Raw genomic sequence first — 15,441 nt, 5'->3', positions numbered from 1 at the left:
AAAATAAAATAAAATAAAAAAAAGACCTTGGGAAGAGGTATAAAAACATAAGATTAAAGAACTAGTATGTAGTTTCTAATATAGTTTTAGGAAGGATATATACAAATAAAGAGAGTGTCCAGATGAGGAGAACTCACTTCTGGAGTGCTGTAGAATATTGGAGGGAAATAGGTAATTGCTTAAGTATTATATACTTTTGGATGATACATTTGATTCTGCAAGACAGACATAGGTCAGCTGGAGCAGAGAGCATTTGCCCCTGTTTGGTAGGTGTTTGTGGTCTAATTGGTAAGGTTAAACTCTAGAATGTCAAAGCGGTAGTTTAGTAACACAATCAAGATTGAAATTGTAGTTCCTAGGCCAGGCACGGTGACTCATGCCTGTAATCCCAGCACTTTGGGACGCCGAGGTGGGTGGATCACCTGAGGTCGGGAGTTTGAGACCAGCCTGATCAACACGGAGAAACCCCGTCTCTATTAAAAATACAAAATTAGCTGGGCGTGGTGGCACATGCCTGTAATCCCAGCTACTCGGGAGGCTGAGGCAGGAGAATCGCTTGAACCCGGGAGGCAGAGATTGCGGTGAGCTGAGATTGTGCCATTGCACTCCAGCCTGGGCAACAAGAGCGAAACTCCTCTCAAAAAAAAGAAAAAAAAAAAAAGGAAATTGTAGTTCCTTGTCCTGCTTTCCACCTTTGGGGAGTGGGGATTTGTTCTTGCAACAGTGTATTTAGATTATTATCCTTTTGAAAAAGGAAGATATATTGTGTATTTCTGAATTTCTTAGCTTCTGATTGAGGGAGAATCTTATTTGAGAAGAACTGAGTGTTTTTTTTCTTTGCTTATTCCTTGCATATACTTTGTTAATAATGTTACCTGAACATGTCCAAATGACCACTGCTTTCTTTGTCTCTTCTGTTCCTCTTTATGCCTTTTAATCTTTCTTCCTTTATCCATTTACTTCCCTAAATTCTGCTGCTTGCTGGCTCCATACGAGTCAGTCTCAGGCCTGCTGTGTTAACCCTTTCCCAGACGAAAACTTTACATGCAAGGACAAAGCACAGGTGTTCAGCATAAACCACATTGTTTATACAGTTTAGGCACAGTGAGCCATTCTTGTTATTTAGGGAAAGTTCATATCACTGTAGGGAACTGTTTACTAGTCAAGATTCCCAGATGTAAGCCTTGTAAGCAGGCCTTCCTAAGAGTAGCTATGCTGAACACCTGCTTTCCTTTTGAGAGTCTGGAATTTTGGTACTGCTAGGAAGAAGGTGCCCCTGTGGCCCTCCCCCAATAAAAGCCTTGGGCTTTAATGAGCTTTCCTGGGTTAACAGCACTTCACATTTGTTGTCACAGCTCATTGCTAGAGAAATTATATGGGTTCTGAATAGATTCTTAAATCTATTTGTATAGCCTGTTAGAGGAATAATACTTTAATTTTTCCTAAATAATACCTCTGTGACTGATTTTTTGAGATATATTGACTGAATCTGTTTCAGTTTCTTTTTTCAGTTTTAAAAACAATCATATCCCTTCTTATGTTTTCAACTTTATAGATCAGATGGAGAAGACGTAATCTCATAGATTCTTTTTATGTAGGAGTACCTTTTTCCTACTGATGCTACAGATCTCGGTTTTTTTTTTTTTTTTTTGTGGTTTTTTTGAGACGAAGTCTCACACTGTTGTCAGGCTAGAGTGCAGTGGTGCGATCTCTGCTTACTGCAACCTCTGCCTCCCGGGTTCAAGTCATTCTCCTGCCTCAGCCTTCTGAGTAGCTGGGATTACAGGCACGTGCCACCACACCCAGCTAATTTTTGTGTTTTTAGTAGAGAAGGGGTTTCACCATGTTGACTAGGCTGGTCTCGAACTCCTTACCTTGTGGTCCACCTGCCGTAGCCTCCCGAAGTACTGGGATTATAGGCGTGAGCCACCATGCTTGGCCAGATCTCATTTTATTTGACCTTTGTCTCTTTGTTTTCTGGCTTGACGTTTAATAGTCAAGGCTGTATAGAGTATGACAAGTGTAGGTCTTTTATACTTTGTTTCGAATACCTTTCTTGAGGCCCAGCATTTTATCGACTTTGTTAATGGTAAAAACATTTGTCTACTTCACTTGGGAAAAATTCTCTAAGTACCTTTTCAGCCCTAAAGTCATAACAAGTAATTTAGCATGTGTTCCCTCTTAGTGTATTTTTGACTGAAAGGAAATAAGAATTTTTAGCTTGTTCTACAGTAGAGGCTCGTAACCTTATAACTGCTCATATGAATTTTTAATTTCGTAAATCAACTGGAGTGAGGGAATAGATTGGCTGCTTGTTGTAATTATCTTCATGCAAGTCTACCAACTTGTAAACTGAGGCTGCCTTTCATGTTGTATTGTGTGGAATGGTGCCTCCTGGAGGCACATTACAGTTCTGTGGCCCACCTCAAAGACTTTATGATTGAGCAGGTATGTCTGAGACCTACTGGTGGTTCACAATCTATTACTTGGTAGGCTTGCTCTCTTGGAGTATGCTCTGAGAATGCGAAGAAGAAACTTATAATTTTTTCCATACCCTCTTCCCCCAGTTCCTGTTCTTCCCGTCTGGGTCTTCTGAGTTTCTGCCATAGTATTCTTAACCGTTCAGAATGAGCAGAGTTCATATTCCCATGAGTCACTTAAAGTACTGTACTACATACCAATTTCTATATTTGGAAATTTTAGAGTAGAATGGTAACGCTAATATTGTTCCTTCTCTCAAATCTTCTTTGGAAGTATCTAGGCCAAGCTTCTTTTCTTTGGTCTGTAAAAAATAATAGACCCTTAGATCTCTAAGTATTCCCAGGAATATAAACAAAGGAAACTTTTCTCCTCCTTCCATCTTATACCTTTAGGTAGCCTTCTGATCTATAAAAGAGCATGGAAGAAAGAACAATAAGAAGATACGGATTAAAATGTGTCTTTTTTTGTGTTTTAAGAGATCTCTCTCTCTCTCTCTTTCGTAACTGTATTGGTCTACTGCCTTCTCAACCTAAAGGTACATATTTGCAGTGAACTAAGAAAAGTATAGTCTCTGTTCTTAAGATTATAGTCTGGTAGGCAAGACATAATGTAGATGTATGTAAAATATTATGTAACAGTATGAAAAATGCAGTAATAAAAGCATAGTTAGGTATTATGGTGGCACAGAGGAGAGATAAATCAGTTTTGATTGAGAATAAGCTTCACAGAGTATGTGTTTTGAGTAGTTTAAAAATCTTGAAGAGCGAGTTAAAAAAAGTCTTGAAGGATTTTGTCACTGTGTATGCATGTGAGAAGTTAAGGTGATTATGGAAGGTGATTATTACATGTAAAGGGAGTAACATATGCAAAAGAATAGCATGTATGTTCCAGAAAGCAAATAACATGTGTATCATATAGGGTGCATATGAAGGAGTGATAAGAGGTAAAGCTAGTCTGTTAAGCTGAGGGGTCTCATAGGGCTACTAAAATTTTTTGGCTATTATCCCACTGGTAGTAGAGAGCAGTTAAAGGGTTTTAGGTAAGAATAAGACTATCAGAGTTTTACCTTAGAAAGATCCCTGAAGACAGGTTGGAGGGTTTAGTGAAAATGGAATTGAGTATAGGAGGATTACTGCAGTAGTTTGGATGAAAATAGTGAATGCTTAAACTAAGGCAAATGAGTTTAAAGACAAAGGTACAGTTTGGACAAAGTTTTATAAAGTGGAGTCTAGGAGATTTAGAGAGTGACTGGATATGGAGAGGCAGAAGAAAAGTTTTTCTGGGGGGGGACAGAGCCTTGCTCTGTCACCCAGGGTGGAGTGCAGTGTCATGATCTCGGCTCACTGCAGCTTTTGCCTCCCAGGTTCAAGTGATTCTCCTGCCTCAGCCTGACAAGTGGCTGGGATTACAAGTGTCTACCACCACGCCCAGCTAATTTTTGTATTTTTAGTAGAGACGAGGTTTTGCCATGTTGGCCAGACTATTCTTGAACTCCTGACCTCGGGTGATCAGCCCATCTTGGCCTCCCAAAATGCTGGGATTACAGGTGTGAGTCACTGCGCCCAGACAATAAAAGTTTTAATATGACTCCCAGGTTTCTGACATGGGCAGCTAACTGGGTGGGCCATGAACTAAGGTCAAAACTGTGAGAGGGAAGAACACAGAGGTGTCTAGTAGGGAGTTGAATAATGGGTCTATAATTTAGCAGTGAGCTCTACAGAGAGAAATTACAGTCTTCATCATGTAGGAAATAATGGAAGCCATAACTACATCTTAGATCACTGGCAGAATGTGTAGAGGGAGAAAAGAAGAGGATCTTAGGATGGAGTCTTGTGGGGGAATGCCTATAGTTAAGGGGTAGATGGAGGAGACAGCAGAAGCCTTTTATGTTTTGTGGCAGTGGAGGTTATCACTGTTTGAGTTAACCGTAGTTTTCTCTTTCAGGAATGGTAGTGCTATTGGCCTTCCAGTCCCGCCTATCACAGCCTTAATCACCCCAGGTCCTGTTCGTCATTGCCAAATTCCTGACTTGCCCGTGGATGGGAGCCTGCTCTTTGAATTCCTTTTTTTCATCTACCTATTGGTTGCTCTTTTCATTCAATATATCAACATTTATAAAACAGTGTGGTGGTATCCTTATAATCATCCTGCTTCTTGTACATCACTGGTAAGTCTTGTTCAGCCGTTAAGTTCTTCATGTTATTTAACCAAGAAACTATCTGGAAAGCCTTTTTGTAGGAATTATTTTTCTTAGTAATTTTTCATTTAATAAAACGTTTTTCTGCTAGACCACAGATTACTTTCAGAAATAAAATTTCATGATAAGATTGTTAAAATGTAAGTACTACCAGAGGAAGTCAAAATATAAATGAAAATGCAGAAAACATTTAAATAATTTATTATAATAACATCACAGAAAGGTTTTGGTATTTAGCTTTCTCTATACCATTTTAAATTTGTAAGTAGAAGGTGTCAGTGTGATTACATTCTAACAACTCTACCCCTTTAATGGCTGAATTAGGATAATGGTAGCATCTATTATAAATAAACTCTGAAGGAGTTGTCCTGGTTGCCAAGAGTTCGTCCATGTGGTCAATCAGGGGACCCAGGCTGATGGAGATTCTACTGTCTTCCAACATGTGACCTCCAAGGTGGCTGTGACCAATCTCTGTCAGCTAGAAGAGGAAAGAGCTTAGGGAAATATAAAGGAGAGTTTCTGATGGGCCAGGCTTACATCATTTCCACACATGCCCACTCCTAACTATAAGAGAAGCTAAATATAGTCCTTTAGCTGGGTACATTATGAACCTAAATAAAATTGGGCTCTGTCACCCAAATGAAATTGAGATGCAAAATTGGCTGTCTTTGCTGAAGTACATAAAAATATATTGTACTTTTCTTCTTTTCTCTTTCCAGCTACTAAGAGTATCATGATAGTCTTGATGCAAAGAAGGTTCACCATAGATGGGTATATAAAAAAATATTGGTAAGGCCCAGTCATGGTGGTTTCTGCCTATAATCCCAGCACTTTGGGAGGCCAAGGCAGGAGGATTGCTTGAGCCCAGGAGTTTGAGACCAGCCTAGGCATCATAGTGAGACCTTGTCTCTACAAAAAATAAAATTAGCTGGGTGTGGTAGTGCACACCTGTGATCCTAACTTCTTGGGAAGTTGAAGTGGGAGGATTGCCTGAGCCCGGGAGGTTGAGACTGTAGTGAGCAAAGATTGTGGCCACTGTACTCCAGCTTGGGTGACAGAATGAGACCCTGTCTCAAAAAATAAAATAAAATAAAAGTATAAGTATATGTATTGTTAAGGCTAGTCAGATTACTTGACAGATTTTTGGCATTGGCATATTTGGTTGGGTGATAGAGATATGCTCTAGGTGAAAGAAGACTGTTGTCCTAAGTAGGTTATATATGTGCTGGGGACTAATAAAAGATTAGAAAGCCTCCCTAGCTTGGTGAACATAGAAAGGAAATGTGGGCTAAAATCCTTAAGATAGTGTGGAAAGAGAATAAAAACTTTTGTCTTAAATATTTGCATCATTTGGTTGTTCCTGGAATTAACTATTAAAAATTTTCTTGCTATATTAACTTTCTGTCTACTTAATATCAGTGGTAAGAATGTTATTTTCTGTATTGAAAAATTGCAATGATTTACTGCCAAATTTAATTTTTTTCGTAGTCTTTTTTTTCTTAACTGAATTATGAGCTTATTGAATGTAGTAACTGTACTTCATTCATCCTTTTTGGCCATGGTGTTTTGAAAAGAAGTTGGATTAGATGTTCTTTAAGGCCTTTTCCAGTTATATAGCTCTATAAATAAATACTATCTTAACAGTGTCAATAGCAAATACATATTAAAATATTTAGCAGATTCTTTACAAGTATTATCTCATTTACTCTTTATGAAAATGGGTAGGTACCATTATATGACTCCCATTTTATAAATGAGGAATGTAAGACCTATCAACTCGTTCAAAAATCACATAGTGGCAAAGGGAGTGCCCAAGTCCAGACCAATCTACTGTGCTTTATTTCCTGTTTTTATCTTTATTTATTCTGTAAGTGCTTCTTGGATAGTTCATTATAAAATTTCTACTTGGTTTGACATTCCCCTGGAAACTTCTCATTTGTTGAATTTTCAAGATCATTGAAGAGTTCTTTGCCCAGTCTAACATGTCTGACTACCATTCTCTAGAAAGTCACCTACAAATATTGCCTTGAAACAGAGGGAGCCAGTATTCTTGTCATAATCAGGAACCTGCTGCTATAGCTGCTGACTCCAGAATTAATGCTTCCTTTGCTTTGACCCATACCACCAAAAATGAATGGCTTTTGCTACCTTTCCCCCAACTTCACTCACTTCTAATTCAAGTTTTATGTGATGCCTATGGTTGACAGAACCTAGATCATATCTAGAATCTTAGTTGCAAGAAAGTCTGGAAATGTCATTTTTAGCTTTCCAGCCCCTAGTAGAGGAATGCACACTTAATGGAGGTTGTAGAGTAAATTGGCTTGCTTATCTGATGCACATGATCTTTGCTAATGCAAAGCTTAAAATTGAGTTGTAAAGGCAAGAGTAACGTGAAAATTTAGAAGAGTTTAGCCTGTGAATCTGAAAGGAACCTGTATCAGTGAGTTGTTCAAAGAGAATGGACTGCCAGAGACCAAGTTTTTTCCTGTCACTGAAGGTATTGAAGTGTGGAAGGTGGTTACCTAACCAGGAGGCTCTAGCAAGGAATTGTGTCCCAAATATGTGGTCTGTCTTTTAAGTTTTCTTTATTATGAGTGTCTGGGTCAGACAGACACTCATAATAATTTTGTCAGATTTATATATTAGGTTTTTATTTTTCCATTTCAAAATCTTAAAAAGAAACTATGGACACTTGAATATGTGCAGTATCATTCTAGCTGTCAACCAGTTATCTGAATGAGTCTTAATCCTAAGAAACATAAAAGCCAGAAGTAGTAGATTATTCAGAATAGTCAGGAATAGAGGGCTCTGATGAATCAAATGTTCTGGGTTACAAAGAGTTAATCATAAGCACATTGCCAATTTTCATTGATTTGATTATAACATAATTTGCTTAACAAAAAGATGTATTAGGCACTTAAATATTTTGGTTTTTTTTGAGACAAGCCTTGCTCTGTCACCAGGCTGGAGTGCTGTGGTGCGATTTTGGCTCATTGCAACCTCTGAATCCCTGGTTCAAGCGATTCTCCTGCCTCAGCCTCCCAAGTAGCTGGGATTACAGGCACACGCCACCATGCCCAGCTAATTTTTGTATTTTTAGTAGACATGGGGTTTCACCATGTTGGCCAGGATCGTCTCAAACTCCTGACCTCGTGATCCGCCTGCCTCAGCCTCCCAAAGTGCTGGGATTATGGGTGTGAGCCAGTGTGCCTGGCCAATATTTTAAAAAATGTCTTAGATGGACTGGTGATACATTAATAAGGCCCAGATATCAGCAAGGGGTCAAGTGAATCTGCATGCATTATTTTGGAAGAGTACGGTAAGCAGGGAGGAGTCCCAAACTAGGAGGGGATAAATACTGTTAGCATCCATAATAGGGAGAATAGGAAACAATCTAAGGAGTGGCAAGCCACTCTGTTGACATTCTGGCTGCTCTGTCTCTAAAATGTGTACTAAATTTGGCCACTTCATTAATCTCCATTGCTACTCATACTGTTCAGTCTGTTATAATTTTTCACCTGAATTAAAAGTAAGAGCTTCTTAACTGATCTTGCCCCACTACAATAATTATCTCAGTCCAGCTTTTTTGCTGCTTTTTAGACACACTAGGCATATATCTTACTGTCTTAGGGCCTTTGTGATTGCTTTTTCTGCTGTCTGGGGTCCTTTGCCCCCAGCTTGTGATGCTAGGTGCCTTTTTGTCATTCCGCTCTCAGCCCAAATGTCATCCTCTCAGAGATAGCCTCCCTAACCACCAATTTAAATGGGCTCTGCACCTCCTTCTTAATCATTATTTATTACTGTTTTATTTCTTACAAGCAGTTTTAACTATTTAAAATGCTTTTGTTTGGAAGCTTGTTTATTGTTATTATTTGCACTGCTTCTCCAAACAAATTTATTGAAGATAAGGGTTTAGCTGCCATAACAAAGTGGCTAAAACAAAATAGAAACTTATTTCCCTATTTAATAAAAGTTTAGGTGGGTGATATAACATCAGTGTGGCAACTCTGTATTTATTGCTCATCCATCCCTGGTGTGCTTCTTCCAAACCATGGTTCAAGGCAGTTGCTCCAACTCCAATCGTAATATCTAACCAGCAGGAAGGAGAAGGAAAAAAGAAAGGGAGACAGCTCCTCTTAGAAGAGTATGGCTTAGAAGTTGTGCATATTACTTTTTCACTCATCCCTTGGCCAGATGTAGTTTTTGCGAGGGAGGCTGGAAAATGAACCTTTAGTTGGCTAGGAGTCAGTGTCCAGTTAAATTTTATGGTGTTGCAGAAGGAATGAATACTAATCTCTACCATTTCCTTTCCCTCTCACACCACAGTAGAAAGTAAGATCCAGGAGAGCAGGAACCTTGGCTTTCATGTTCCACACTGTATCTTTAGTGTGAAGGAGAGTACCTGGCACATTGTGGATGCTAGGTATAGATTTATTAAACTAATTAATTGAGAAATTTAACTCTTCATTCTGGAAGGAATTGTGGAAACCTACGGACCTTTTGACCATAAAATGAAAATACTTCCTGATTTTGGTGGTTCCTGGGATATTGTTACTAAAGGCTTTTCATGCGCTTATTACCATAGTTATATATACAGACTTAGAACTAGAAGGAACTGTAGAAAGCATCTAGGTAATGCCATTATTTAATAGAAAAGACCAAACATAAGGCATACTTCTAAATCAAACGAGATAAATAATAAATGAGTATAATTGATCTACCAACTACTAGAGGGTTTAGTAGATGCCCAATTAGATTAACATAAGCTTGCATAAGAGACCAACAACAGTAACTTCTGAAGATTGTGAATCCCAACTGATCTATTAAATTTGACACATTACAAATAAGTCATTTTATATAAATTATTTTTGCCATCATTCTGTAGGTTATAACTTGTTAAATCTGCAATCTTTTTGTTTTAATACAATAATACTTTTGAAAAGGGAGAGGAATACACTCCAGATAGTTTAATATAGTGTTTAAAAAGTTAAAGCAATTTGTCATGAAAGGAGAAGTAGAAGGTAGGTAGTCTTTTCAGGATCTCTCATATTCCCATAGTCTATAAGAGTATGGCGACCTAAGGAAGATCATTTGAGTGATAAACCTCTAGTAGTAGTGCCAGCTGGATACACATTGTATTTCTTTCTGATGTAGTTATTTGTTTCTGTTGTAGAATTTTCATCTCATTGATTATCATCTGGCAGCATTCATCACAGTGATGCTTGCAAGGAGGCTTGTATGGGCTCTCATCTCAGAGGTAACAGTTCATTCACTCTATTCTATCACATGTAGCTGCAGTTAGTTACTAGAATGAGTGCAGGTTGAAAACGTGACATGTCCCAATTTAATAAAACAATAAATTACTTTATTCCCTTGTGAGTTCTGCCAGTACTTTAAAAAAAGTTTCCCTGCAATGTATTTAAAATTCAAGTGTCAATAACTGTTAGAAAATTCATTTGTAGGATTGGAGAGCTTATTTTCAGCTTCTGAATTTGTCAGTACAATTTAAAAAAATTAAATAGTTTCAGTAAAAATAGGATGAATGTCAGGTAACTATTAATATGAAGAGTTATCTGTATACATACAGTTGCATCTAAAACATTCAGTTCCAGATATTTACTTGATACTGTTTATATATACCATTTGAGAAGTTTGTTGGCAAGAAATATTTGAGTTTCTTAAAACTTAGAATTTAAAAAAAGCAGTGCCAAAATTTATATAGGATTAATTTGAAGATTAGAATCTAAAGCAGAATGAGAAAGAATTAAAACATTAAATGATCTTTTTAAAATTAAAAGTTATTGACAGAGCTGGCCATCGATATTATTTTTCATATATTTGTAAATCTCAGTGAGGGAGGGAAATGTGCTTTCTTAAAATATTGTTATCTTGTGCCCTATAAATGATTACAAAAACAAAAAATGTTAATTTAGTTGAAGTGGCTAATAATTTTAATCTTGGAATTTATAATTCAGTATGAATTTTTTTTTTTTTTTTTTTTGAAACAGAGTCTCACTCTGTCACCCAGGCTGGAGTGCAGTGGCATGATCTCGGCTCACTGCAACTTCCACCTCCTGGGTTCAAGCGATTCTTGTGTCTCAGCCTCTCGAGTAGCTGGGACTACAGGCACATGATACCACGCCTCACTAATTTTTTGTATTTTTAGTAGAGATGGGGTTTCACCATGTAGGCCAGGCTGGTCTACAACTGCTGACCTCAGGTGATCCTCCCGCCTCAGCCTCCCAAAGTGCTGGGATTACAGCCGTGAGCCACTGCATCCGGCCAATTCAGTGTGACATTTTAAATGAATAGTTACCATAATCACGGATAATTGAGAGTCAGCTTCTTTTTTCCAAAACATACTTAGAAAGTCTGTGTGTGTAAGCTCTGATTTTCAGGAACCTTATTTCTGGAGGCTGAGTAATTGGAGATATTAAGTCATGTTCTGAGAACCATTTGAAGTTAACCAAATGAAGTTAACTAGTAGTAGGATTGCATGTTTTTCATAGTAGGAAAGTCTGTTTATAATCTTTTCTTTCAGAGTTTTTATTTAGAGGATGAAAACAGAAACTCACTTTTTGGTATATTATGAAAGCATGTTCTTTCTTTAGAGAATCTCAATGGAATTTTATGTTTTCATCTGTTAAAATAAGTAGGAAATGATTTTGTTTCATTCGTTTAGTTACTTAGAAATGCTACTTGTATATGTCCAATTAGTATGCCTACTTAGTGTGTAACCCTTCAAAATTGGAGTTTTTACCTTGTTGCTGCAAAGCTTATAACTTAAATTGCTAAAAGTAGTATAGCAGCTTTTGCATAACCTTAGTTGGAATAGGCTTGCAATTCTTTTTTTTTTTTTTTTTTTTTTTGAACACAGATCTCTTTTTTTGTTGTTGCCCAGGCTGGAGTGCAGCCATGCTATCTCCAAACAAGGTAAGTACAGTCCTTGAGGGTAAGTCTGAGAAACGTTTATGGCAATATGATATTGCCACGATCAGTAGGCTTGTATTTTTTTTTTTTTTNCAGTGGTGCCATCTCAGCTCATGCAACCTTCGCTTACCAGGTTCAAGTGATTCTTCTGCCTCAGCCTCCTGAGTATCTGAGATCATGGGCGCCCACCACCATGCCCAGCTAATTTTTGTATTTTTAGTAGAGACAGGATTTCTATTTGAGAATTATTTGTATAGTTTCATATGCTGTACTTTAAAATTGACATAGTGTTATGAATATTTTTCTGCTCCTTACCTAGCTAACACTTGCTTATCCTTTAGGTTTCAGCTTAAATATCATTTACTAAGACAGTCCATCTCTAGAATAGGATCTCTTGTTATTTGCTTTCCATAGCAGCCTACTCTTTCTGTAGCACTCATTACAATTATAAAACTGATTAAGTGTAAGCTTAATGTTTGTTTTTCTTGGTTAGGAAGCTTCATAAACACAGGTTTTGTTTGTCTTGGTTATCACTGTGCCCCTAGGACCTGGTAAAGGGTCTGTCACATATAGCTCAGTGATTAGCCCCTTGGGCTCTGGAATGAGGAAAAATTAATGAACAAATCCAAGCTCTGTGCTCTAATGACATTGGGCAGAAGCAGTCTTTTTTATTTCTAACCCTGAACTTTTGAAAAGGAAGTAATGGAATAACTCCAGTAGCTTAAATAACTTTGCTAAGCTTTAATATGTGAAGTACATTGGCATGAGGGTATGTGTCAGTGGAGTGAGGTGAAACTATGTGCCAGCCTATGGCTGAAAACAGCTTGAGCCGTCTTCACAGTTTGAGGTTAAGCAGTTCATTATGGCATTTATTTAACTGCTTCTTTGCATATTAAAGTAACTATATAGTATAAAGTATATTGCATATATGTTACATGTACTCTGTAATATGATCTGTAAACTAAGAAACGGATATATAGGAGGAACCTGAAAAGCTCCTTATCCCCATCATGTACTGTTGACTCTAGATAATTTTTTTCTCCTTTCTGGGTTCCAACACTGCTCTCTTGGAGGTTATGGGGATCCTCCATTTTCCCCTACATTTTGCTCATTCTCTCCTCCCTAATTTGTTTAGAAAGAAAATGCCATTGCAGAGTATGTTTTGACACGTGCTTACTATATTTAGTCAGTTTTAAAGATTTACAATTGAAGAAGCATATTTGAATAGCTGTGATAAAAAGAAGCAGAAGTGATTATGCTTATTTCCATGTTTGCAAAAGTTAAAAAAGAAACTTATTTATATAGGGATCTGTTAAGGAAGAACTGATTATCTTGAAACTTCGTTGATTTATTAAACATTAATTCATGAAGCAGATTAGAGGTGAGGATTCAAAGAAAAATAGAAATATTGTTACTGCTGTTGAGGTCCTTACGGTCTAGTGGGAAGAAAGACAGATAAATTAGTGCGAGGCTATGTTTATGTACATAAAAAGTCGCTGGTTAAGTTGTTAAAATATAGGTTGCTTGACTCAGATTTTATTCCTTACCTCTGGAGGGGAAAGTTGTTAGGAGTTTACATGTTCAATTAGTAGCCCAGGTGATTCTGAATATGGTCCAATGAACATAATTTGAGAAGCTCCAATGTAAACAAATTAGATGACATAATAAGACCTTAAAAGAGGTCTGTTGATGGCACTGTCAGGAAACAGCAAGAAGGAAACAATTAGCTGTGCCTGGAGAAGTCTGAATTTTCAGTTATTAGGAAGATAAGGTAGGATGGGGCAGTTTTTCTTTTATTTCATTTTTTAAAGACACATTTTAGCTTCCATGCAACCTATTAAGTTCTTACTTGAGTCCCATCTTTTGAAGAAGAACATTTATAAAGTGTTCCTTTTGGTGCTTCCACACTTTCAGGCTACTAAGGCAGGTGCAGCATCAATGATTCACTACATGCTTCTGATATCAGCTCGCTTGGTACTGCTCACTTTGTGTGGATGGGTACTTTGTTGGACCCTCGTCAATCTCTTTCGAAGCCATTCAGTCCTCAATCTCCTTTTTCTTGGCTACCCGTGAGTACTCCAGTTTTACCATATTATTAGTAAATCTTTAGAAGTTGTCGGTCATGTAAATGATACTATAAAAGAGTGAAAAATGAAATTCTTCAAATATAAATGAAGCATTTAGAAAATTGGAAAATCCACAAGTATGGTGAACATATAATTTGCTTTCTAAACGGGAGTGCAGTTGGGACAACAGGCATAAACCAGGACTATCCTGGGAAACCTGGAATGTAGGGCTATCTTACCAATGGAGAATATTTTAATTACCTCTCTTCACCAAGTATAGAACCCTTTTACTATCTGTATTGGGGCAAATGGTGGTTAATTTTAGATGAATGAACTGGTTTGAAAACCAGTCTTGCCCTTGGTTGGTCATATTACTTTGGTCTTTGGGTACCTGTAACAGAAGTACAATAAGTAGTTCTCCCTTATCCATGGTTTTGATTTCTGAAGTTTCAGTTACCCCAAGGTCCAGAAACATTAAATAGAAAATTCCAGAAATATGTGACAAATTATGTTTTAAATTGTGTGCTGTTCAGAGTAGTATGGTGAAATCTCTGGCCATCCCACTTTGTCTTACCAAGGTGTGAATAATCTCTTTGTCCACCATGTCCATGCCATGCATGCTTCCTGCCAATTAGTTGCTTAGTAGCAGACTTGGTTATTAGATGGACTGGCGTGGTATCACAGGGCTTGTGTTCAAGTGACCTTTATTTTACTTAATATGGCCCCAAAGTGTAGTTATGCTCACAATTCAGATATGCCAAAGGAAACACTTTACAGTGCTCCCTTTAAGTGAAAAGGGAAAGTTCTTGACTTAGTAAGGAAAGAAAAAAAATCATACTGAGGTTGCTAAAATTTATTGTAAGAATGAATCTTCTATCCATGAAATTGTAAACAGTATATTGTTACAATTGTTTTATTTTGTTATTAATCTCTTATTGTACCTAATTTATAAGTTAAAACTTCATTATATGTATGTATATATAGTAGAGGAAAAACCATAGTGTATGTAGGGTTTGATACCATCCACGGTTTTAGGCATCCACTGGGGGTGTTGGAATGTCTTTCTGCAGGTAAGAGGGTCTACTTTATGCCATATTCAAGTGCTGTAGACATGTATATGTATTATTATGTTTGTAACCAACATTTTATTACAAAAACTTTTAAACATTCAACAAGTTTGAAAGAATTTTACAGCTATCACCAGTGTAACCCTCACTTAGATGATTCCGTCTATTAATGTTTTACTATAATTGTGTAATACATATCTGTTCATCTATCCATCCCTCTATCCGTCGGTCCATCTTACTTTTGATGCATTTCAGTGTTAAATTTCAGACCTCAGTTTGCTTTCCCCTAAATACTTCAGCATATGTGTATCATTAACTAGAACTCGATATTTGTTTATGGCTTTTTTTTTTTTGAGATTAAATTCATATAAATAAAATTCCCAAATCTTGTGTATATGGAGTTTTGATAAATGTGTACACACCTGTATAACTTAAATCCCTATCAAGACTTAGAGTGTTAGGCATACTCCACAAGATTCTTTCATGCCACTTTTCCATCAAACTCCACCACTGTCTAGAGACAATTTCTTTTTTTTTTTTTGAGTCAGGGTGTTGCTCTGTCATGCAGGCTGGAGTGCAGTGGTGCAGTCTCAGCTCACTGCAGCCTCGACCTCTCAGACTCAAGCGATTCTCACCTCAGCCTCCAAAGTAGCTGGAACTACAGGTGCATACCACCATGGCCAGCTAATGTTTTTTTTTT

General features: G+C 37.3%; 1 protein-coding gene across 2 annotated transcripts in view; it reads left to right on the top strand.

The window, feature by feature from the left end:
* TMEM39A (transmembrane protein 39A) overlaps positions 1-15,441 on the top strand; it is a 32,979-nt gene that overhangs the window by 4,281 nt on the left and 13,257 nt on the right. For both annotated transcript variants that reach the window (XM_017518899.2, XM_017518900.2), the window contains exons 3-5: positions 4,426-4,648; positions 9,852-9,935; positions 13,523-13,677. In XM_017518899.2, coding sequence (XP_017374388.1) covers positions 4,426-4,648; positions 9,852-9,935; positions 13,523-13,677 — 462 coding nt within the window. The remainder of the gene's footprint in view (positions 1-4,425; positions 4,649-9,851; positions 9,936-13,522; positions 13,678-15,441) is intronic.

Source organism: Cebus imitator, unplaced genomic scaffold, assembly GCF_001604975.1.
Source record: "Cebus imitator isolate Cc_AM_T3 unplaced genomic scaffold, Cebus_imitator-1.0 Scaffold713, whole genome shotgun sequence".
NCBI lineage: Eukaryota > Metazoa > Chordata > Mammalia > Primates > Cebidae > Cebus > Cebus imitator.
This window is presented reverse-complemented; position numbering and strand designations above follow the sequence as displayed.